Source organism: Lepidochelys kempii, chromosome 19 (assembly GCF_965140285.1).
Source record: "Lepidochelys kempii isolate rLepKem1 chromosome 19, rLepKem1.hap1, whole genome shotgun sequence".
Lineage (NCBI taxonomy): Eukaryota > Metazoa > Chordata > Testudines > Cheloniidae > Lepidochelys > Lepidochelys kempii.
The window spans coordinates 2622758-2645779 of record NC_136398.1 but is presented as its reverse complement, the minus strand read 5'-3'; the positions used below and the strand labels follow the sequence as shown (position 1 = coordinate 2645779).

Here is a 23022-nt window from a genome sequence, read left to right as displayed (position 1 = left end):
CGCGGCGCAGGGAGACGGCTCGGTCGGTAACAGCTTTATTGGCCCCCCCCCGCGCCCCGCCCCCGCCGGGTCCGCCGCTCGGGCCGGGCCTGCAACAAAAACAAAGGCCCGAGTTAGCGGGGGGGGGGGGGCAGCGCCTCTGGCTCCCTCCCCAGGCCCCATCCCACATCCCCGTCCCCCTCCCATGCCCCTCTGCCCCCCCTCCCCAAACCCCGCCCCTCTGCCCCTCCCCTCGTGCCCCTCTGCCCCCCTCCCCAAATCCCGCCCCTCTGCCCCTCCCCCACCTCACCTACCCCTCTGCCCCCTCCCCAAACCCCATCCCACATCCCCTTCCCCCTCCCATGCCCCTCTGCCCCCCCTCCCCAAACCCCGCCCCTCTGCCCCTCCCCTCGTGCCCCTCTGCCCCCCCTCCCCAAATCCCGCCCCTCTGCCCCTCCCCCACCTCACCTACCCCTCTGCCCCCTCCCCAAACCCCATCCCACATCCCCTTCCCCATCCCATGCCCCTCAGCTCCCCTCCCCATGCCCCGCCCCTCTGCCCCCTCCCCAAACCCCATCCCACATCCCCGTCCCCCTCCCATGCCCCTCTGCCCCCCCTCCCCAAACCCCGCCCCTCTGCCCCCTCCCCAAGCCCCATCCCCCATCCCCCTCTGCCCCTCCCCTCGTGCCCCTCCCCCATACCCCTCTGCCCCTCCCCTCGTGCCCCTCCCCCATACCCCTCTGCCCCCTCCAGAAATCCCACCCCTCTCCCACCTCACCTCCCCCTCTGCCCCCTCCCCAAGCCCCATCCCACATCCCCCTCTGCCCCTCCCCAAATCCCGCCCCTCTGCCCCTCCCCCACCTCCCCCTCTGCCCCCTCCCCAAACCCCATCCCACATCCCCTTCCCCCTCCCATGCCCCTCAGCTCCCCTCCCCATGCCCCGCCCCTCTGCCCCCTCCCCAAACCCCATCCCACATCCCCGTCCCCCTCCCATGCCCCTCTGCCCCCCTCCCCAAACCCCATCCCACTTCCCCCTCCCATACCCCTCTGCCCCCTCCCCAAACTCCATCTCACTTCCCCCTCCCATACCCCTCTACCCCTCCCCACATTGCAACCCCCTTTCCCTTCCCCCTCACATACCCCTCTGCCCCCTCCCACTTACCCCTCACTACCCCATCCCTTTCCCTTCTCCCTCATAAGTGATCCATCCCTATCACCCATTCCCAGCTTCTGGCAAAGAGAGGCTTGGGACACCATCCCTGCCCATCCTGGCGAATAGCCATTGATGGGCCTATCCTCCATGAATTTATCTAGTTCTTTTTGGAACCCTGTTATAGTCTTGGCCTTCACAACATCCTCTGGCAAGGAGTTCCCCAGGTTGACTGTGCGTTGGGTGAAAAAATACTTCCTTTTGTTTGTTTTAAACCTGCTGCCTATTCATTTCATTTGGTGACCCCTAGTTCTTGTGTTATGAAAAGGAGTAAATAACACTTCCTTATTTACTTTCTCCACACCAGTCATGATTTTATAGACCTCGATTATATCCCCCCTTAGTCATCTCTTTTCCAAGCGGAAAAGTCCCAGTCTTATTAATCTCTCCTCCTATGGAAGCCGTTCCATGCCCCTAATAATTTTTGTTGCCCTTTTCTGAATCTTTTCCAATTCCAATAGATATTTTTTGAGATGGGGCAACTACATCTGCACGCAGTATTCAAGATGTGGCCATACCATGGATTTATATAGAGGCAATATGATATTTTCTCTTATTATCTATGCCTTTCTTAATGATTCCCAACAGTCTGTTTGCTTTTTTGACTGCCGCTGCAGATAGTTTTCAGAGAACTATCCCCAATGACACCAAGATCCCTCACATACCCCTGTGCCCCCTCCCCACACCTCTGCCCCTTCCCCACACTGTAACCCCTCTCCCAGTTACCCTCCTCCCTGAACCCCCGTCACACACCCTTCTGCCCCATGCACCCCAATCCCCCCACCCATATACCCTCCCCTTCCCCCGTCCCCTCAAATACTGCCCACTCCTCGGCCCCTCCGAACCCCCCCCACAATCCATCTCAGCTACTGCAGATCCTCCCACAGAGCTCACCCCCCCCCGAACATTACAGCCCCAGTCAGCCACTCAGCGTTTATCAGCCAGCAACACACACATGCTAGTTTTATCCTCTCACCCTGCAGCCACATCCTCTAACGGAAATACTGCATCCCAACCACCGGAACTGCATGGAGGGGTCTGGGCCTTAGCCCACAGAGTGAGATCTTTTGGGCAGTCATGCCAAAGTTGATGCCTCTTCCCTCGTGAAGAAGGACAATGGCGTGTCTGGGATTTCACCCACCGAGTGCCCACTTCGCAGTGCTCTTTACCTTTAGTGTGGAGAGCGGATGTTCATTTCACGAGCCATTCTGCATACCTCACAAGGGCCACAAAAGCACATCGCCAGTACGTCCCTGCAGATGGTTCCCTGTGTACACCAGATAAAATGGGAGGGCTATTATCAACCATATCCTAAATCCAATATTCTGTGCTGTTTATTTGAAATGGTCACAGATTTGTGCTTTTATATGGCTTGGGGACACCTGTTGTGTGCTGTAGGTAGGAATTTTGTTTTAATATAAGCAGCTATTTCCTCTTGGCAATGCCTTGTCTGAATAGTACATTTCCATTCCTCAAAATACTAGGTTTGCTTCAGGTTTTGTTTAAAAATACCTACCGACATAACCTAATTATTGTACCAGGTATAGACTTGCCCCAACTGGACTGGACATGCTTTTCTCAACTACAAGCCACTTGAGCAGTTTGTCAGGAGGCTGATGGCCAATAGGAACTGGATTGAGACCACTAAAACTCACTTCATATCTAGGGCAAAGCGCTGTCAGACATTAATGACTTTTGATCATTACCCATCTTGACAATTTTCATTCAGTGATTTAGAGGTGAGAGGCTCCAAAGGCCAGTTCTCACCCAGTTACTTAACAGACTTATTTAAAATTTGTTTAATTAAAGATACCACTAACCATCCCTCCCTATCAGTGGCTTCCTCAGTGAGGCCACAACTGGTGAAAGAACAGGGGCAGTCCTCACTACCGTATATTTTGCTACAGAGATGGATTCTAGGTACTGTTATTTTAAGGGCATGGATGGTAGTGTATTATTTTCTGAGGTGCCCCATGTGTATTTGTTAGAGCTGTTGATTAATCGCAGTTAACTAACGCGATTAACTCAAAAAAATTAAATCTTGATTCATCACACTGTTAAACAATAGAATACCAACTGAAATTTATTAAATATTTTGGATGTTTTTCTACATTTTCAAACATATCTATTTCAGTTACAACACAGAATACAAATTGTACAGTGCTCACTTTATATTATTACAAATATTTGCACTGTAAAAATAACAAATAGTATTTTTCAATTCACCTCATACAAGTACTGTAGTGCAATCTTTTTATCATGAAAGTGCAATTTACAAATGTAGGGGTTTTTGTTACATAACTGCACTCAGAAACAAAAACAATGTAAAACTTTAGAGCCTACAAGTCCACTCAGTCCTACTTCTTGTTCAGCCAATCGCTAGGAGAAATAAGTTTGTTTACATTTACAGGAGATAATGCTGCCCACTTCTTAATTACAATGTCTCTTGAAAGTGAGAACAGGCATTTGCATGGCACTGTTGTAGCAGGTGTCACAAGATATTTATGTGCCAGATGCGCTAAAATTCATATGTCCCTTCATGCTTCAACCACCATTCCAGAGGACATGCTTCCATGCTGATGACACGTGTTAAAAAAATAATGTGTTAATTAAATTTGTGACTGAACTCCTTGGGGGAGAATTGTATGTCTCCTGCTCTGTTTTACCCACGTTCTGCCATATATTTCATGTTATAGCAGTCTCGGATGATGATCCAGCACATGTTGTTCATTTTAAGAACACTTTCACTACAAATTTGACAAATGCAAAGAAGATACCAATGTGAAATTTCTAAAAATAGCTACAGCACTCGATCCAAGATTTAAGAATCAGAAGTGCTTTCCAAAATCTGAAAAGGACGAGGTGTGGAGCATGCTTTCAGAAGTCTTAAAAGAGTGACACTCTGATGCAGAAACTACAGAACCCAAACCACAAAAAAGAAAATCAACCTTGCGCTGGTGGCATCTGACTCACGATGATGAAAATGAACATGTGTCGGTCTACACTGCTTTGGATGGTTATCAAGCAGAACCCATCATCAGCATGGACGCATGTCCCCTGGAATGGTGGTTGAAGCATGAAGGGACATGTGAATCTTTAGTGCATCTGGCACATAAATATCTTGCAACACTAGCTACAACAGTGCCATGCAAATGTCTGTTCTCACTTTCAGGTGACATTGTAAACAAGAAGCGGGCAGCATTATCTGCTGCAAATGTAAACAAACTTATTTGTCTGAGCGATTGGCTGAACAAGAAGTAGGACTGCATGGACTTTTCGGCTCTAAAGTTTTACATTGTTTTACTTTTGAATGCAGGGTTTTTTGTATATAATTCTATATTTGTAAGTTCAAACTTTCATGATAAAGAGATTGCACTACAGTACTTATACTGGGGGAACTGAAAAATACTATTTCTTTTGTTTTTTACAGTGCAAAGACTTGTACTCAAAAATAAAGTGAGCCCTGTACACTTTGTATTCTGTGTTGTAATTGAAATCAATATATTTGAAAATGTAGAAAATGTCCAAAAATATTGAAATAAGTGGTATTCTATTGTTGTTTAACAGCATGATTAATTGCGATCCATTTTTTTAATTGCTTGACAGCCCTGGTATTTGTTGTCTGACACAAAGCAAAGGGGAAGCAGTATGCGTGGGCTGAATACCAGAGCTGAGGCCCAATAGTTCTAACTGCAGCCTCCGATTCAGGGAGAGGCTGTTTGCAGCCACAGCACATCTCCCCACTTCCTCAGCAAAGTAACCAAGTGTTTTGTAATGTAACGATTTGCTGGACAAAAAGATAAACTGTAGCATTGAAAAAAAGAGAGACCTGCATTTCCCTCTCCACAGGGGATCAGTTATTTGTGCTGTTGCAGAACAGAACAAACTCATTTGTGCAGGTTTTGCAAGTGTGGTAGGTAAGGAATTAACAGAAGATCTTAAGCTCTGTTCAAAAGTCAGGGATTTTAACATCACTCTCTATCAAAAGGTCCTAGCAAAGGAGTTAAAATGATTAAGCCGCTGGTCCAAAGCTAGATGAAGTGTGTTGTTTCATAATCAATTCTGTTCTACAAACTGAAACCTTAATCTCCACCAAGCAGATAGACTAACAGGATTTATCCATGTCTAACACTTCTGATTCTCTCATCTGGTCGAACCATTAGACACAAAGGAGTTTCCGGTGAGGGTTGAGTCAGCCAGTGTGGTCAGATAGGTCCTTAACATAGGAAGCATTTCCGTGCTATGGATTGAGAATTTGGCTATTTATCTTGGAAAACAAGCTAAGGGGTGGGGAGTCAGTTAATCAAGGGGTGGATAATTTTAGAACAAATGAAAGGAATTATATATCACAAAGTATGTGGTGGGCCATGGAAATCACTGCCCACAGGAAGGCAGAGTCAAATACCGTAGCTGGATTGTGTTGCAAGCAATAACGTTTGAAGTTATCCATGGTGAAAAAAGGGTAATAAAAATCTCAAAAGTCAGGGTGCAAGGTAATCATCACAGTGATCAGGAGGGAATCTCTCCTTCCCATGTACCACACTGTACAATTGTTGAATTGTGTAATGGGGTGGGGATAGCGGTGTTGGCCTCCTCTGAAACATCAGGCATTGCCTGCCAGCACACTAGGGTGCAGAACTTTAACTTTCACCCAATACAGCAGATATGTTCTTATTTTCAGACAATGTTAGACATCTCCACAGCAAAGATTACCCTCCATCCGTTCCCATTCAGTGCTGCTGGTGCTTTCTTGATCCATTTACGTCCATTTCACAATCTAAATAGAATCCTGCTGCTCGGATAGCCTGACCTAATTTAAACATTGCTCAAAAGACAGAAACAAGAAGGGAAATTTTCCCAAAAGCAAGGCTACCTGGATGCCGTAAGAGAGACGCATGTGAGTTCGCAGCGCCGTCATGCCTCCAAAAGCGATGCCAAGGCAGCAGTTCTCTCCATACTTGTTTGCCACATAACATGCCAGAAGTGCTGGGCAAAACGTACCTAAACAGCCTTCAAAACAAGAGTATACACAAACAGCGTACAGGACGTCAGTCATTCATCAGTCAGTTTTGCCAATGTGGGGTAGTGAACCATTAGGAAAGGAACTATATTCCTCCTCCCTCTCTGCACACCTACCCCTTCCCCTTTTGTTCAACTTCCTTAACACGTAGTCAGGTCTCAGCCCTCTCCATTTTCCTATGTTTAATATCTTCACAGAAATGCTCACCCAGCGCTTGATGCACTTCAAAAAGAGCCTCAGTAGTCGGCAGACCTGTTACCTGACTCAGAGATCATCTGGCTTGCCTCAAAAATGCATCTCAACTGCAGCAAGTCCTGTACTTACATGTTGCACAGTCTGCACAACATTCGTACCTCCCGGTGCTCCAGTCACCCGTTGGGGACATGACAGCAGACCCCACGGAGCCAGGTTGCTGGATGATCACGGTCTGGGACATTGTCTAGTGCTCAATGCAGCCTCTGCAAACAAAGCCCAAGGTGCAGCTAGAGATCATATTTGCCCCTTAAAGAACCAGTAAGCCTAAGCACTTATAAAAAGAGCAATATTAGCCCTCTGCTTCTCATGTGAAGTAAGTCAGTATAATCTCCATTTGACATATGGGGAAATGGAGACAAAGGGTGCGTGACCTTATCCAATCTGTGTTGTCTGAAGTTAGCACACAAGATTAATCACAAGTAGGGTTAAGATATCGTCATGATTATTTTTTAGTAAAAGTCACAGACAGGTTGCAGGCACTAAACAAAAGTTCACAGAAGCCCGTAACCTGTCCATGACTTTTACTAAAAATAATGGAGAGGGTTTGACTGGGGTGGGGGGAAGATGACTGAATCCCCAGGGGCAGGAGCAGGAATGAGAGCCCAAGTCCTGCTGTGGGGTGGGGGGAGTCCAGGACCCACTGCTGCTGCGGTGGTTGAGTGCGCCAAGGCCCCCCCACGGTGGCTCAGGGCTCTGGGGCTGGTGTCTGGGAGCTGTGGACCGCCTCTGCCAGCTGCAGCCCCAACGCCTCAGGGCTGAAGTGGACAATGTCATGGAAGTCTCAGAAAGTCATGGAATCCATGACTTCTGTGACATAATCTTATCCTTAATCATGAGTTTACAGTTGCAGTCAGTTATCTACAGGTGTTCATTTACCACACATCAGTTACTAAACAGAATTGTTTGTTAGAAATGCAATTCAATATTTGAAAATACAAAAAAAGTCCAAGTCGCTCTCTCTCTCTCTCTCTCTATATATATATATAAAGAGAAAGAGAGACTGTTTCCCAATTACTAAACTGGGATTTTTTTTAAAAAAATCCCTCTATATTAAAATATAGAACAGGGGTTCTCAAACAGGGGGTTGGAACCCCTCAGGGGGTCACGAGGTTATTATGGGGCGGAGGGAGGCTGCAAACTGTCAGCCTCTACCCCAAGCCCGACTTTGCCTCCAGTATTTATAATGGTGTTAAATATATTAAAAAGTGTTTTTAATTTGTAAGGGCGGGGGGGTCGCACTCAGAGGCTTGCTATGTGACAGGGGTCACCAGTGCAAAAGTTTGAGAACCACTGATATAGAAATGAAAAATTTTCAGCTAGTTCTCTGGCATATCAATCAGAACACTTTTCAATCAGACTGCTGATATTGTGAATATATCTATTTTCCCTAAGTAAACATAGCATTCTGAAGGTCTAGAATGCTTCTCAAAGAGCAGCTTTAAAAGTTCTGGATGCATGACAAATTAATATGCACACATTGTACTTGGCTAATATGCACTAGAAATGGTTTAATAACTAAGAAACAACAAGGAGTCTGGTGGCACCTTAAAGACTTTTTAAGTCTTAGTTTTTAAGGTGCCACCAGACTCCTTGTTGTTTTTGTGGATACAGACTAACACGGCTACCCCCTGATTAATAACTAAGAGTAATTTAACATGCAATTTATGTACATTTTGAAATGAAAAAAAATCTACTTACCTCAAAGCTTTGTCTTCTCACTTGCTAGAGAACCGAAAGGGTAAATGTATTTGAAGTGTACAGTACAGGGGCTTTGTCTTAAATCACAAGTCAGCTAACTTCCTGAAACTGCCCCTCGTTTCCTTTATCAGGCATTTCTATGGATAATCATTGGTTGAATTCTGCTAAACTCTTGACATCAGCAATATTGGGTAGTGAGTTCTCCAAGTTAACTTTGCATTGTGTGATAAGAGGAGCTAGACTGGGGTGGGCAAACCTTTTGGCCAGAGGAAATTGTACGCAGGGCCATGAATGTAGGGCTGGGGCAGAGGGTTGGGGTGCAGGAGGGGGTGCGGGGTGCAGGAAGAGGCTCAGGGCAAGGGGTTGGGGTGCAGGAGGAGTGCGGGGAGCAGGAAAGGGCTCAGGGCACGGGGCTGGGGTGCAGGAGTGGGCTGGAGTGCAGGAGGGGTGTGGCAGGGGGCGCAAGGGAGGGGGCTAGGGTACGGGGTGCAGGAGGGGATTGGGATCCGGGCTCCAGTCTGGTGCCACTTACCTTGGAGTGGCTCTGGGGTGGCAGTGGCATGCAGTGGGGCTAAGGCAGGCTCCCTGCCTGCCCTGGCCCCGTGTCGCTCCCGGAAGTAGCCAGCGTGTCCGGCAGTGGCTCCTGGGGGTGGGGCAGGTGGCTCTGCCATGCGCTGCCCTCGCCTGTGGGTACCACCGCCAAAGCTCCCATTGGCCCCAGTTCCCAGCCAATCGGAGCTGCGGATGGCAGTGCCTGCTGGCCAGGGCAGCGCACAGAGCCTTCTGCCTCCCTCCCACCCTTAGGGGCTGCAGGAACATGGTGCTGGCTGCTTCCGGGAGCAGTGTGGGGCCAGGGCAGGCAGGGATCCTGCCTTAGCCCCGCTGCGCCATGGGGCTGGCAATCCCGTGGGCCGGACTGAAAGCCTTGATGGGCTAGATCCGGCCTATGGGCTGTAGTTGGCCCTCCCCTGAGCTAGACGCCCATCTAAAGGGAGGGAGCTTCATGCTGAAGACACAATCACTCGCCAACCTACGATGGAGTGGGATCCCTAAAATTAAAGCTTTGTTAGCACAATCAGTGAGGACAAGGCTCAAGAAAGCACACTTGACTGTAGTGCCTCAAACTACTCATTATACCCCCTGGATATTTCTGCTGCACAGTCAGGTTACACCCGATACAGAGGACACACTACACACACCCTCCTCCCACATGAAGACATTGGAAATGGTAGCTTTGAAATCATTTATTGCGTTTTGGAGGGACAAATTACTTTTCACATGCAGGCACAGAATGCAAGATCTGCTCAGGGTGCTGCTATACTGGGGTCCCTTCACTTTGCAGCGTCTGCTCCTTTCTGGCCCTTGCTTTTGCTTGCCATTCTCGTCTCTGCTTTAGCCTCTCGGGTGCTTTCAGTTTCTGTACCTCATTGAAAACCTGCAGGAGAGCGGTAGGGGGGAAGGGAAGAAAGAAGATTGTGTACCCCTGCTGAAAACAGTTCTATCATCAGGTCAGGGTCATGCAAGAACTTAGGGAAGATCCATTCAATCCTAGAACATCAAGGTTTAGAAGGGACACTACATGTCTCAATAAAAGCAACTGCACCTGACATGCTCTCACCTTCTGGGACTCCAAATACAAGAATTCCAGTTGATATATTCATTTCCATGCAGCTGTTCTTTTGCTGGGCCAAAGTACTGTATTTGTTTTCAGGTTTTTGTTTTTTGGTTTTTTTTTTTTTAAATACAGTTTTTCGCTTCTGCTCTCAGTCACATGAGTGTAGACGACAAGTTAGACTGACCCACAGCTGAGGCCCACATCCCCTCCCAGGAAAGAACAGAAGCTTGCACACTTTCACGTCTACATATTCATTCTCCTAGTGGAACGCTGAAGAAGTGGATGTGTCCCACGTTTGCAATGGAGAGCAGAATCTCCCATTCGGAGCAATTCAGCAACAAAACCTGAAGCTTCCAGACAGTTAAAAAGCATGCTGCACTTGTAGCTCACTCCGTGACTCCAGCACGTCCAGCTCCGAACTCACCTTCTGTGGAGCTGTTGGAAGATCTCATACCTTCCTCCGATTTTCATTAATTTTTCAAACTCCAGTCATATCCCAGAGTGATCAAACTTGCAACACTAAACCGAGGATAGTCACAACTTCCCCTCCTCCCACGCCTCAGCACAGTGATCCAAACCACTGTGCCCCGTAGCAGGAAAGTCTGCTCTAGATGTGCAAACAAGTCCCCAGCCTGCTCCCCTTGAAACTATGCTGAGCTGTGCTTGCTAGTTCCACTTCGTACCTTGAGGCAGAAAGCCTTCTTAGCGGCCCATCGCCGGGTCATTCTCCTGCAATAGAGTGGCGGTAATGTGTACTGGATGCCCAGCTGCTTGCACGTGTGCTCAAAAGTCTCATAGCGGGTGCGACGCAGATACTTGAGCAGTTTCTTCCGGCGATCTATGGCCATCAGCATGCGACGCCGGTTACTTTTGTCCTGCAGAGGATTTAATATTCGTTAGTTGCAGTCAGACGAATTCCATCCCAATAAGCAATTCACAACAGTCTGGGTTATTGCGGACGGGGACTCAGTCAGGTTAAGAGTAATATTTTAAGAACCGTTTTCTTTAAATGATATAACCGGCACCTCAGATTTCTATAAGAAAATTTGAAAAGTCAATCTGCATTTTGCATTTGATTTACAATTTTTCTGCTAGGTTAGTTTCAATTTGTGTATTCCCTTTTACTGCTCAATTTCACATTCCTCTGCACTAGCATAAGCTGCAATGGCCAGGTGCCAAAGTCTGCAGGGGAAGTCTTACTGGCTAAAACCTCTGCTTCCATTTACATTTATTGTTCCAAAAATCATACAGAAGCATTTGGGACCAGTTTGATCTGGCAGGGTCCATTGGTTCATCCTTTGCAAAGGAGTTTGGATAATTCAGCCATGCTATTAGAGGGAATCTCCAGCTTCAGGGCAGAAGAACTTCCTGCAGGGGTCAGAAGCAATCCCCTCCCGACATTATACGCACAACACTTGAAATGTACTTGGCTGACAGTGTGCAAGAGTTTCTGTTTTCTACTGAAACATAAGGTAGAACTGCTGCTGGATCCCACTCCAGGATAACAACCCTTACCTTCTCAGGCCAAGTCTACGCTACAAAATTAAGTCGACCAAACTTATGCTGGCACACAGCCACTGCAGTAGTTACATCGCTTGTGTGTCTCTACACTTTGCTCCTCGTGTCAGGAATGCTTGTATTGATTGTACTGTCAGTCTGGGGTGGCTCCTGAAAGCCTGCAACAGTTGACATAAGCAATGCAGAGTCTACATGGACACTGCATTGACCCCACAACGTCGACCGTGACTCTACACCGCTCATGGAGATGAAGTTATTAAGTCAGTGTAGTGGGGCAGTTACGTTGGTGGGAGCAAAATGGAAATGTAGACACTTCCATAAGTATGTTGAAGTAAGCTGCCTTGCATCGACCTAACTCTGGAGTGCAGGCCAGACCCTGAAGACTTTAATTCCATAAACTTAAAGATAAACGGGAAACAATTTTAATGCGAGAAACTGAAGCACATTTGGGGGCATGTTTGTTAATACATTTCCAAGCTGGTACAACTGCAGCAAGAACCTAAGGGTGTCTTGTCCACAAACTTGTTTTTACTGATGATCCAAGTTTGGACTTCGAACCTAGGAGGTCTTGAAACAACAGACTAGATTTTAAGCCACTGTGGCATTGAGATAAATCCCATCTGGTAAAAATGTTTTATAGTCAGAAGGAAATGGGTTTGTACCTGAAATACATAAATATACAATGTTAAATAACAAAACACATGAAAAGCCTGTCTGCACTTGCAGCATGATTTAGTTTAGCTGTTAATTCAAATGCATCTAGTCAGTGGCTTCCATTGCTCCAGGAACATATTTGGACAAATTTCAATCTTTGAAAATGTAACTGTGATCCATAGATTCTCCGGTCTGGTGCAGCAAAATTCAAAGCAATCCTTGAAACATGAGCTATTGCCTATAGTACCCTCCAGCTTCAAACACTACCAGTGACCTCACTGCTTTAGAAGGGAGGAGATACAGACATTTTAAAAACTGAATTAGGATCTTCCACACAATTCAAATCCTCTAATTCTGAACCAAAGTACAAGACCCACTGGCTGGTCTCAAATTTGTAGATTACATATCTAATGAGAATTACCTTGGGGTGCATCTGCAGGTGCTCCCGGTGAGTTTGAATCTTGGCAGTCAAAATAGCAGCTATAAAAGATAAACAAGAGATTGCATAAAAGCAGCAATGCATTCCCTGATGCTACAGCGGATACGTTTTGGGTATCAGATTTGCAGAGAACTTTGGGCATTTGTACAGAATTTGTAAAAAAAATGCAAAAAACAAACCTTCAAAATTAAAAACACCAAAAACCTAAACATCAGTTTAAAATTATTGTGAAATTATATAGTATGTATTAAGATGATTTTAACAACAATTGGGAGCCTGCCTTTACAGCTGAAATGCCTGATGCCCTGCTTAACTGCTGACAGCTTTATATTCACTCTGTTCCACTTGGTGGATATCTCAGAGGAACAGGAAGAAGCCCAGTCTGTTTAACAATATGTGGCTATATTTAAATTGGTAGTGAATTTCAGTATTGGCAGTACCCACTGCCCCCTACCAATTTACATCAGACTTGACCTGTAGGGATTGCCTCTGGAGGTGAGAAGTTCCGTTTCCTTGGCCAATTCAGCCTTTGTGCTGAAACTGCCCGCCGCAGTGGTTTGTGCGACGTGGATGCTTGGAATTGGTTAACCCACACATTGCCTTTGGGTTGTGTGGCGCTTCCGCGTTGTAACTGGAAAGGCTCCTAGCAGACATTTGTAATGGAAAGCATTGGAAGGAAGGATGATGGTACTGTGAACTTTCTAGCATCTTAGAGCACTTTGACTAAGCTTGGAGAGGCAAATCTCTTTTTTCCAGATGGGGAAAGGGGTGGCAATGGGTGCCAGATGCAGTGTGGAGCTTTAACGCAGGGTCACATGTTTGGAGGGATTCACCTCTCCCTGCCCCATACAAAACTTTGGACAAGATTACACTCTGTCAAATGAATTGTCATGCAGCAGCCTGACCCCTACTTCTGCACCCATCCTTTGGGGTTTCATTAAACAATTGGTATGTGTACAGAAAGGACTTTTATTTCCAAACCCAACAGTGATCTTTCAAAAGCCACAATTTCTGTCATGCACTCCCTCCCCAGAGTATTTCTTCATTCTGATAGGCATGGGACATCACAGTTGCAGAAATAGTGGAGGAAAAACCAGAACAAACATATTACTGGAAAAGTATTGCAGCAACATCAACAGTTGTAGAGGAACCCTCCACCCCAGGTCTCTCAAGCAGGGAGCTATAAGAATGCAGCAGCCAGAGGCACTCATTAGAAAAATTCAAACTGCTCCCTTTGCCAGTGGATAAGCATGTTACATCTGTTGCACTCCCAGATGCTGAGGGTCCCCCAGCGCCGTACTGCAGGTGAGACACCTTCCCAGCATTCCCACAAAGGTGGCTCTTGTAGTTCCCGCAGGAACCTTGGTAAAATGATAGGGGAAACAGCGGGATTAAAGCAAAGAGATGCTCTCCATTGGGGGTTTCCCTCTGGCTCTCGGACTTACTTTGTACCTCGAAGGAACCGTTGTCACTGGGAGTCCTCCGAACCTTCTCTATCAGCTGCTGTGTCTTTATCTTCACCTTCTCTCTCTGGGGGCAACAGACAGAAACCAAGGCCCTCAGCTTTGCTATTTGGGATTATTTTGGATGCAAGATACCCCACTGCCTCAAAGCACTGACACCAACCCAACATGCCCAGAGGAAGTGTGGGGAAAAGCCAACTATTTTATGAATGGCTTTGCTCAATGCAGGAGCTTCTTCAGCCAGCAAAGAGTGGAGGGAAAGGCAGCCACTGAGTGTGAGATGGTGACAGTGTCAGAGTATAGCAGAGAAGAACTCAGGTCTCAGCTGTAAGCACTAGAAAGACACACACAGAGATGTGGAAAGCAAGGTGCCTGCTCACACTCAACCCCCTTCGTTCCCTTCAGCTGACATGCTCATTCATCCAGCCCTGCCGGAATGCGTGACTCCCCTTCAGAACCTTGGCAGTTTCTCTCTTTAACTAGCCAGAGAGATCTGCTATTAAGCAACACCAGCCTAGGCTTGAAAGGTTTAGATTTTAATTGGTAAAAGTCGGTAAAGGATGGTATCACTGTATGTACACACACAAACAGATGAAAAAACATTTCCCCCAATAACAGTCAAAATTTACAGGTAGGCAAGGTAAGAAAAATGCTGCATGAGAACTTAGAGTTTGATTTAAGGATATTTACTTTGTATATTTTGACAATTTGTGTTTTAAAGGTTATAAAGCTTTAACTTTTTGAATCTCAACGTCTAGTAGTTAAATAATTATTGTCTGACCCCCCCGTAATTTCCTGCAACTATGAAAAAATACAAAAATGTTTAAAAATAAACATGGATATTATGCATAAAATTATATAAAAATAATTAAATTCTTCCAAGCCTAACCACAAGTTATGTATTCTGCACCTCACAAGGGTAGTAATACTAAATGCTTCCCAGATATTAATATTTGAGCAGCACTTAGACATTTAACAGTTTGTAGAATTGACCATGATCACACCAAAGTGCTCTCAGCTCCTGCCAGCATGATGAAGGACCAGGAACTGGGCCCGGTCTCTCTCAGTGCAGTTGGAGAACTACAGGTTATCTGCATATGTCCTATTCTTGCTGTACATTTTTGAATTTAGATACTAAGCCGCTCCATGGGATGAGGGCCTTCTCTTGTCTTTGATGTTCCTGCATTTTTGGGGCACTTGAAAAATAGTAATAAAACCACTTTTTAAATGAATTTTGACCGTGTATCATTTTCTAGAATTAACAGATATCATTTGCTGGCACTCAACAGCCCTATGGTTCTTTCTGTGATTCTTCTAGCATTTTCTCACTTATTTTAATATATGTAAAAAATAATAGCACATACATGTATTTTACTAGTATAAATGAGAGAATTTTTTGGTGAATTTCAGGTGTGTTTTGAGCTAATTACCAACAGATCAGGATGAGTTATTAACCACCAGGTTTGAAGTCGCTTGGCAAAACTAACAAACCAGAAGACGTAAATTACAAAATATTTTTGCGCATATAGACAGATCTTACAGAGACACTGCCATCCAAAGTCCCAGCGTTTACACAAGCAGAAAGACACTAACCTGGCTGGCCATTTCCAGAGACAACAGCCTTTTCACTACGTCATCAACCCTGCAGGGAGATCAGAGACTGATTTATAAAACAAAGCAGAACATGCAATGTATTTATTTGTTTTTAGCTCAGAAGGTTGATTTAGATTTTCAGAACAGATTAGCATTTCTGTAAGTATTTCAAAGAGCTTTAAAATAGAGTAGATTAGGCTTTCTACCAATATAAAGTAATAAGGAAATCAAACCATTTCTTGCATTCATTGAAAGAAATCATTACTAAGAGTGGAGGTAGTTTGTAGCTTTTTGGTTTAATTGGATACTACGGCTGAAATGTTTCAATTCACTATGAAGTGCTGAAACTTCCAAAACCTACATGACGTGCAATCCGGGTGCTGAAGATTAGCTTTCCATGAACATTCAAAGACAAAAGGATTCCGATTAAGGCCATGAACTATCAAACTATCTCTGTGCAGCATCCCCCCAAAGTCAGTGGGATTCCACATGGGCAAGAGAGTCCAGCCACACAGATGCAGTTGGGCCCAAATTTCAGAAGTGACCACTAATTTTGGGTGCCTAACTTGAGACATCTCAAGGCCTGATTTCTAGAAGGGGCCATCCAAGTACCCACAGATTCCTCCTCTGGGTGCCCAGCATTTCTGAAAATCAGACCACCAAGGCATCTCAAGTTGGGCACCCAGAAAGTAAGGTATCCATAAGGACAGGATGCAGAGATAAAATTTCTAGATATCATTAATGACTGCTTGGAGCAGCTAGTCCTGGAACCCACAAGAAGAGAGAGAATTCTTGATTGAGTCCTAAGTGGAGCACAGGATCTGGTCCAAGAGGTGAATGTAGCTGAACCAATCAGTAACAGTGACCATAATGTAAATGAATTTAACATCCATGTAGGAGGGCAAATGCCAAAGAAACCCACCACAGTAGCATTTAACTTCAAAAAGGAGAATGACACAAAATGAAGAAGCTAGATAAGTGGAAATTAAAAGGAACTTTTCTTGTGACTACAAGCGTGAAAGGCGTGCAAGCTCCATGGAAACTATTTAAAAACACCATGCTAGAGGATCAAACTAAACGTATACCCCAGATAAAAAACAAATAGTAAGAAGACCAAAAAGTGCCCCCATAGTTAAAACAGAGTAAATGAGGCAGTTAGAGACAAAAAGACATCCTTTAAAAATTGGAAGTCAAATCCTACTGCGGAAAATAGAAAGGAATGAACTCTGGCAAGTCAAGCGTAAAAGTATAATTAGGCAGGCCAAAAAAGAACTTGAAGAGCAACTAGCAAAAGACAAAAATAGCAAAACATTTTTAAGTACACCAGAAGCAGGAAGCCGGCCACTGGACCTTGAGGTGCACTCAAGGCAGACAAAGCCATTGCAGAGAAGCTAAATGAATTCTTTGTATTGCTCTTCACTGCAGAGGATGTGAGCGAGATTCCCATACCTGAGTCATGCTTTTTAGGCAACAAATCTGAGGAACTGTCCAAGACTGAGGTGTCACTAGAGGAGGTTTTGGAACAAATTGATAAATTAAACAGTAGTAAGTCATCAGGACCAGATGATATTCACCCAAGTGTTCTCAAATACGAAATTGCAGAACTACTAACTGTGGTATGTAACCTATCACTTAAATCAGCCTCTGTACCAGATGACTGGAGGATAGCTAATGTAATGCTAGTAAGCCTAACTTCAGTACCAGGCAAACTGGTTCAAACTAGAGTAAAGAACTGAAAGATCAGACATGTAGATGAACACAATATGTTGGTGAAGAGTCAAACACAGCTTTTGTAAAGGGAAAATGCCTCACCAATCTATAAGAATTCTTTAAGGGTGTCAGTAAACATGTGGACAAGAAGGATACAGTGAATATATTGTACTTGGACATGCAGAAAGTCTCTGATGAAGTCCCTCTCCAAAGAGTCTTAAGCAAACTAACCAGTCATGGGATAAGAGGGAAGATCCTCTCATGGAACAGTAACTGTTTAAAGACAGGAAACAAAGGGTAGGAATAAATGGTCAGTTTTCAGAGTGGAGAGAGGTAAATAGTGGTGTCCCCCAGGGGCCTGTACTGGGACCAGTCCTATTCAACATATTCATAAATGATCTGGAAAAAGAGGTAAACAGTGAGGTGGCAAAAATTGCAGACGATACAAAATTACTGAAGAAAGTTAAGTCCAAAGTAGACAGCTAAGAATTACGAAGGGATCTCTCAGAACTTGGTGACTGGGCAACAAAATGACAGATGAAATTCAGTGTTGATAACTGCAAAGTAATGCACAGTGGAAAACAATCCCAACTATATATACAAAATGATGGGGTCTAAATTAGCTGTTATCACTCAAGAAAGATCTTGGAGTCATCCTGGATAGTTCTCTGAAAACATCCACGCAATGTGCAGTTACAGTCAAAAAAGCGAACAGAATGCTAGGAACCATTAGGAAAGAGATAAGACGACAGAAAATATAATAATGCCACTCTATAAATCCATGGTACCCCGCACCTTGAAAACTGTGTGCAGTTCTGGTCACCCCATCTCAGAAAAGATCTATTAGAATTAGAAAAGGTGCCAAGAGAGGCAACAAAAAACATGGGGGGGATGAAACAGCTGCCATGTGAGGAGCAATTAATAAGACTGGACTGTTTAGCTTAGAAAAGAGACGACTAAGGGGGGATATGATACAGATCTATAAAATCATGACTGGTGTGGAGAAAGTGACTAGGGAAGAGCTAGTTACCTCTTCCCATAACACAAGAACTAGGGGTCATCCAATGAAATTAATAGGCAGCAAGTTTAAAACAAACACAAGGAAGTACTTTGCACAACACACAGTCAATCTGTGTAACTTGTTGCCATGGGATGTTGTGAAGGCCAAAAGTATAACAGAGTTCAAAAAAGAACTAGATAAGTTCATGGAAAAAGGTCTATCAATGGCTATTAGCCAAGATGGTCAGGGGGACAACTCTATGCTCTGGGTATCCCTAAACATCTGACTGCCAGAAGCTGGGACTGGACGACAGGGGATGGACCACCCTGTTCTGTTCATTCCCTCTGGACTGCCTACAGTTCCTCTGATCTAGTATAGCTATTCTTAAGTTCCTATGTTCTTAAAATCAGTGGCCACTTCTGCAAATTTCACACTCTGGACCCATTATTTCAAAACTTCTGTAGTTCTCTCTAGACGAATGACTGTACAGTGTTATGTAAGTACTTGCAGCATTACAGCTACGACTTTCTGTGGCTGGATGTCTTTAATAATTAAATCTCTGAAGTGATTAAGCAGTCCCCCTTCCTTTGGCTCTGCAACATACTTATCTATTATTGGGACATTGGCATAATCTTTCTTCAGCATGGTAGGAGGAAGGTCATCCAGATGGCTGGGGAGTGCTGCAAAGAAAAGATCAACACATGGGGAACAGCACATCAAATCAGGGCTGTCTCATACCCTTGGAGGGGGAATGAATCAGAGGGAGATAATTCAAGAGAAAAGAGGGGATGGCTCTTTCAACTGTGAAGGGCAAACCAAGAAAGCAGTTTTGAATTGAACTTGAGTGTGGAGAAGACAGGTGATGGGAGTTGATATGATCCCACTTCCTGGCTTCAGTATTCTGGATTTAGGTTCTGATCCAAACCCATTGAGATCAATGCAAATGCTCCTATTGACTTCAGTGAGTATTCCCTGTGTATTCGAGAAATGACAGTCCAATTAACGTTTTTGAACAACCCAGCATGCTTACTGTCTGAAAATTGTTTAGGATTTCTGCAGCATGATTCAAGTGTCTAATAATACTTTAAAGGTTCAATCCTTCCTACCCACTCCCAATTAGTGATAATTTTAATGTTATTAAGAATAAAACATTGTGAAATGTGCTCAAAATTCGGTCTCTACCATACCTTGCTTCCTCTTTTTAACAGGCCTCACATAACCTCTGGCTGTCTGAACAAGCGGGCTGTAAACTTCATGGAAGAAAGCAAAGATTTATTAGACACATAAATATCTTTCATCTATATGCTTTTGAGATTTGGTAAGCATATACTCAATATAACGTAAATAAGTTTGTATTGGGAGATTGTCTTTAGAGCACCCTTTGCCTGGGCTTCTATGTGAGCTATCCAGGTCTGCGTCAGAGGCACTAGAGAAAATATTTCAAGCAGATGTTCGATTGCACCAGAATCCAAGGATGCTGCATGTCCAGAGAAGCAGGGAGTCTGAAGGAGAGCACTCTCAATAGCAGGCTCCTGCTGATATTGCCCAATACTGAGCATTACAGGACGTGCAATTCACCATCTCCTCGCTACATCTTAATGCAGCAGCTCTCCAGTCTGTTAAAGCAATTGTCCCGGATGACCACAGGAACACTCTGTCTGTACTAACCAGCCCGTCATTTCCTGTTCATTTGTGTCACCAACACACCGTAAAATGCGGTCTGATGACAATAGGAGGTTTGGAGCAGCTCAAGCTCCATAGCGGGACAGAGAGGAGGCGAACAGGAGACAGGCAGCAATGGTATATCGGCACAGAAGCTTCTCTCAGAGGCGGAGGCAGGAATCGGCTAAAGTAGCTGGTAAACAAGCCTGTGGCAGCCAAACTGGTGCTTGTGCGCGTGTTTGGATGCATGCACCATCACAGCGTCCGGGGATCAAGCATCCCCAGCAGCCAACGAAGAAGCCACTGACCCAGCATTTCCACCTGCACAGAAGGCTCCTGGCTTTACTGGTCCTCACCTATCCCAACCTGTTAACACTCTAGTATACGCTGCACCTTGGGATCCGGCATTCACCCTGTCCTGGGGCCTCAAGTACCCCTGACTCCCCCTTCCCCCGAGGACCAGCACCCACCCTTGGGGCCAATCTCCCAGTTGCAGGACTCTGTGCTTCCCCCATCACCTTTGTCCTGGCAGCAAGCTGCAGGGAGCCCCCGCAGTACACCCCGCCCCTGCAGCACCTCACAGCCCAGAACCCTACCAGCAACTCCTGCCCCCCCCACCCCGCGGGCAGTCCTCAGACAATTGCTGACGAACCTCCCCTTACTCCCATGGCCCTTAACTCCTGCAGCTCCCTGCCCCTCCTCCCCTGACCCCCCTCTTCCTTCCCCCCAGCTACTCCCTCTTCCCCTACCTCCCCTAACTCTTCCCTCTTTCCCCTCAGCTCCCTGCCCCTCCTCCCCTCACCCCTTCTTCCTCCACACCCCTCTTCCCCAACCCCCCCTTCCGTCCCCCAGCTCCCCACTCCCCTTCTTCCTTCCCCATCCCCCTCCTTCCCCAGCTCCCCACCCCTCCTCCCCTGACCCCCCTCTTCCTTCCCCCCAGCTACTCCCTCTTCCCCTATCCCCCTTCCTCCCCTAACTCTTCCCTCCTTCCCCTCAGCTCCCTGCTCCTCCTCCCCTCACCCCTTCTTCCTCCACACCCCTCTTCCCCAACCCCCCCTTCCGTCCCCCAGCTCCCCACTCCCCTTCTTCCTTCCCGCCCCTCCTTCCCCATCCCCCTCCTTCCCCAGCTCCCCACTCCTCCTTCCCATGACTCCCCTCTTCCTTCCCCCCAGCTACTCCCTCTTCCCCCATCCTCCCCTAACTCTTCCCTCAGCTCCCTGCCCCTCCTCCCCTCACCCCTTCTTCCTCCACACCCCTCCTCCCCAACCCCCCTCTTCCGTCCCCCAGCTCCCCACCCCCCTTCTCCCTTCCCCATCCCCCTCCTCCTTCCCCAGCTCCCCGCCCCTCCTCCCATGACCCCCCCTTCCTTCCCCCCAGCTACTCCCTCTTCCCCCATCCTCCCCTAACTCTTCCCTCAGCTCCCTGCCCCTCCTCCCCTCACCCCTTCTTCCTCCACACCCCTCTTCCCCAACCCCCCTCTTCCGTCCCCCAGCTCCCCACTCCCCTCCTCCTTCCCCAGCTCCCCGCCCCTCCTCCCATGACCCCCCCTTCCTTCCCCCCAGCTATTCCCCCTTCCCCCATCCTCCCCTAACTCTCCCCGCCCCTCCCCGCCCCTCCCCCCCCAGCTCCAGCCCCCTCCTCCCGTTGCCCCCCGGCCCACGTGCGGGCCCCCCCGAACCCCGCAGGCCGGCTCACCCGAGCGCCGGTCTCGCGTCTCCTGCAGGCGGAGGGCCCCGCTCACCGCCCTGCTCCAGCCGGGGCCCGGCAGGCGGCAGCTCCGGGCCCAGCCCAGCGCCGCGCGGAGCCCCAGCAGCAGCATCTCCCCTGCCCTACCGGCCGCCTGGCATGGGCGCCGCCATCTTGGGACAGACCCGGCCCGTCGATCGCCGAGCTAATCGATGGCAGGCCGGGGCGGGGCCCCGGGAGGGGGAGGGGCTCGGGGGAGGGGCTCCGGGGGGGGAGGGGACCTTTGCCCAGGTGAGGAGGGTGGGGTCTGGCCCAGTTCCTCCCGTGGCTCCCAGTGCTGCTGGGGTGGGCTGGGGGAGCAGGGCCCGTCAGCCCCTCTGGGGTGCACCCCGCAGGGACGGGCCTGGCTCCCTGCCCCTTTCCCGCGGGGTGGGACCCTGCCTGGGGCAGGCCGGCCGGGTGTCCTGCTTCAGGGTGGTTCGCCCCTCTCCGGGGCGGACATAAACCGGAGGTGGGTCTGTCTGCGGCCACGCCGCCCCCAGCCCCGGCAGCGGGGGGTAGGCGAGGTCGTGCCCGCGGGCGCCTGGCAGAGGGGTGTCCTGTGTGCGGGGTGGCCTCACACACAGGGTGCGTGCCATTTCACCCGGGCAGGGGCAGGCACCGCCGAAGGGAGGTGCTGATCCTGGGGATGGGGCGGTGGCCGTCCTGCTCCCGGCCCTCCGGGTGCCCCCGCTTCCCACTAGTGCTAACGCAAGCAGCCCAGCGGGGTTTGGCACCTGTAAGCCCTTTACCCCTGGGGAACTGTGCCCAGAGAGTTGATTAGAGTGACCCAAAACCAGCTTCTTCAAAACCAAGCAGTATTTATTCACCCAAAGGTACAAAGCACCTAGAGTAAAAGATAAAAACCATAAAGGTCTATGCACATATTTTCCCTCCTCTAAACATTTATCTTTCCTTGCAAGCTGGGGTAAGTTCCATTCAGCCCACTTACCTTCTGGGCTGGGAGAAGCAGACTGTCCTGGTGTAGCCTGCGGCGTCTCCTAGCATCCCCGTCAGCACTCCCTGATGCTTTCTGGGCAGCCCCTGACAACCTCTCTTCTCTCCTTGGCCAATATCTTTATGGTTTTAGTACCCGCTTTGGTGCATGGCGAAGCCTGGGAATGAGCAGACTTTGCCAGTCTTGTTAGAGCCAGGCCAGGGGTCTTCCCCAGTGAACAGCCTCCCCATTGTTTCCCCCAGGACCCTTGGCATTCTCTGTGAGACTACCTGTTCTCTGCCATTGTTCTGTTTCCTGTCAGTTTCCCCTTCGATTTAACTCTGTGTGGTCAGGCAGGATAACGTCACGCAGGAAAACTGAGCTACACGTGGGATTTATAAAAAATAGTGCACGTCACTCCCTCATTCTCTCGAGGGAGAAGTGCTTGTCTTCTAGTTACAAGGGTTTGTTTTCCTCCGTCACATTACTTTAGGGGAGTTCAGTGAAGGTGCCAGCCAGGCATGGCTGCTGCATTCAAAGGCTA

At 47.5% G+C, this 23022-nt stretch overlaps 2 protein-coding genes across 2 annotated transcripts; both read right to left on the bottom strand.

Moving 5' to 3' along the window:
• Window positions 1–12: 12 nt before the first annotated feature.
• On the bottom strand, window positions 13–8472 carry LOC140900323 (cornifelin homolog B-like). The gene is made up of 5 exons (XM_073317452.1): window positions 8163–8472; window positions 6534–6667; window positions 6063–6199; window positions 2359–2456; window positions 13–89 (listed from the first exon to the last, which is right to left on the bottom strand). The coding sequence occupies exons 2-4, from the start codon at window positions 6643–6645 to the stop codon at window positions 2361–2363; spliced, it is 345 nt and encodes a 114-aa protein (XP_073173553.1). The 5' UTR covers window positions 6646–6667; window positions 8163–8472; the 3' UTR covers window positions 13–89; window positions 2359–2360.
• A 919-nt stretch (window positions 8473–9391) lies between these two features.
• On the bottom strand, window positions 9392–21708 carry MRPS15 (mitochondrial ribosomal protein S15). Its single transcript, XM_073317598.1, has 8 exons — window positions 21512–21708; window positions 19342–19404; window positions 18759–18834; window positions 15445–15493; window positions 13834–13918; window positions 12371–12429; window positions 10461–10652; window positions 9392–9597 (listed from the first exon to the last, which is right to left on the bottom strand). Exons 1-8 carry the CDS (start codon window positions 21633–21635, stop codon window positions 9478–9480), a joined length of 768 nt encoding a protein of 255 aa, XP_073173699.1. The 5' UTR covers window positions 21636–21708; the 3' UTR covers window positions 9392–9477.
• Between the last annotated feature and the right edge of the window lie 1314 nt (window positions 21709–23022).

Bases quoted from the DNA above. Each gene is read 5' to 3' on its own strand.
- LOC140900323 (XM_073317452.1), bottom strand. From the start codon at position 6,645: ATGTCCCAGACCGTGATCATCCAGCAACCTGGCTCCGTGGGGTCTGCT. The intron at 6,200-6,533 runs GTAAGTACAGGA...CTTGTTTTGAAG, and splicing joins TTGTGCAGACTGTGCAACAT to GCTGTTTAGGTACGTTTTGC. The intron at 2,457-6,062 runs GTAGCCTTGCTT...TGGTGTACACAG, and splicing joins GTCTCTCTTACGGCATCCAG to GGAACCATCTGCAGGGACGT.
- MRPS15 (XM_073317598.1), bottom strand. From the start codon at position 21,635: ATGCTGCTGCTGGGGCTCCGCGCGGCGCTGGGCTGGGCCCGGAGCTGC. The intron at 19,405-21,511 runs GTGAGCCGGCCT...TCTTCCATGAAG, and splicing joins GACGCGAGACCGGCGCTCGG to TTTACAGCCCGCTTGTTCAG. The intron at 9,598-10,460 runs GTACGAAGTGGA...GCTCTCCTGCAG, and splicing joins AGAAGGCTTTCTGCCTCAAG to GTTTTCAATGAGGTACAGAA.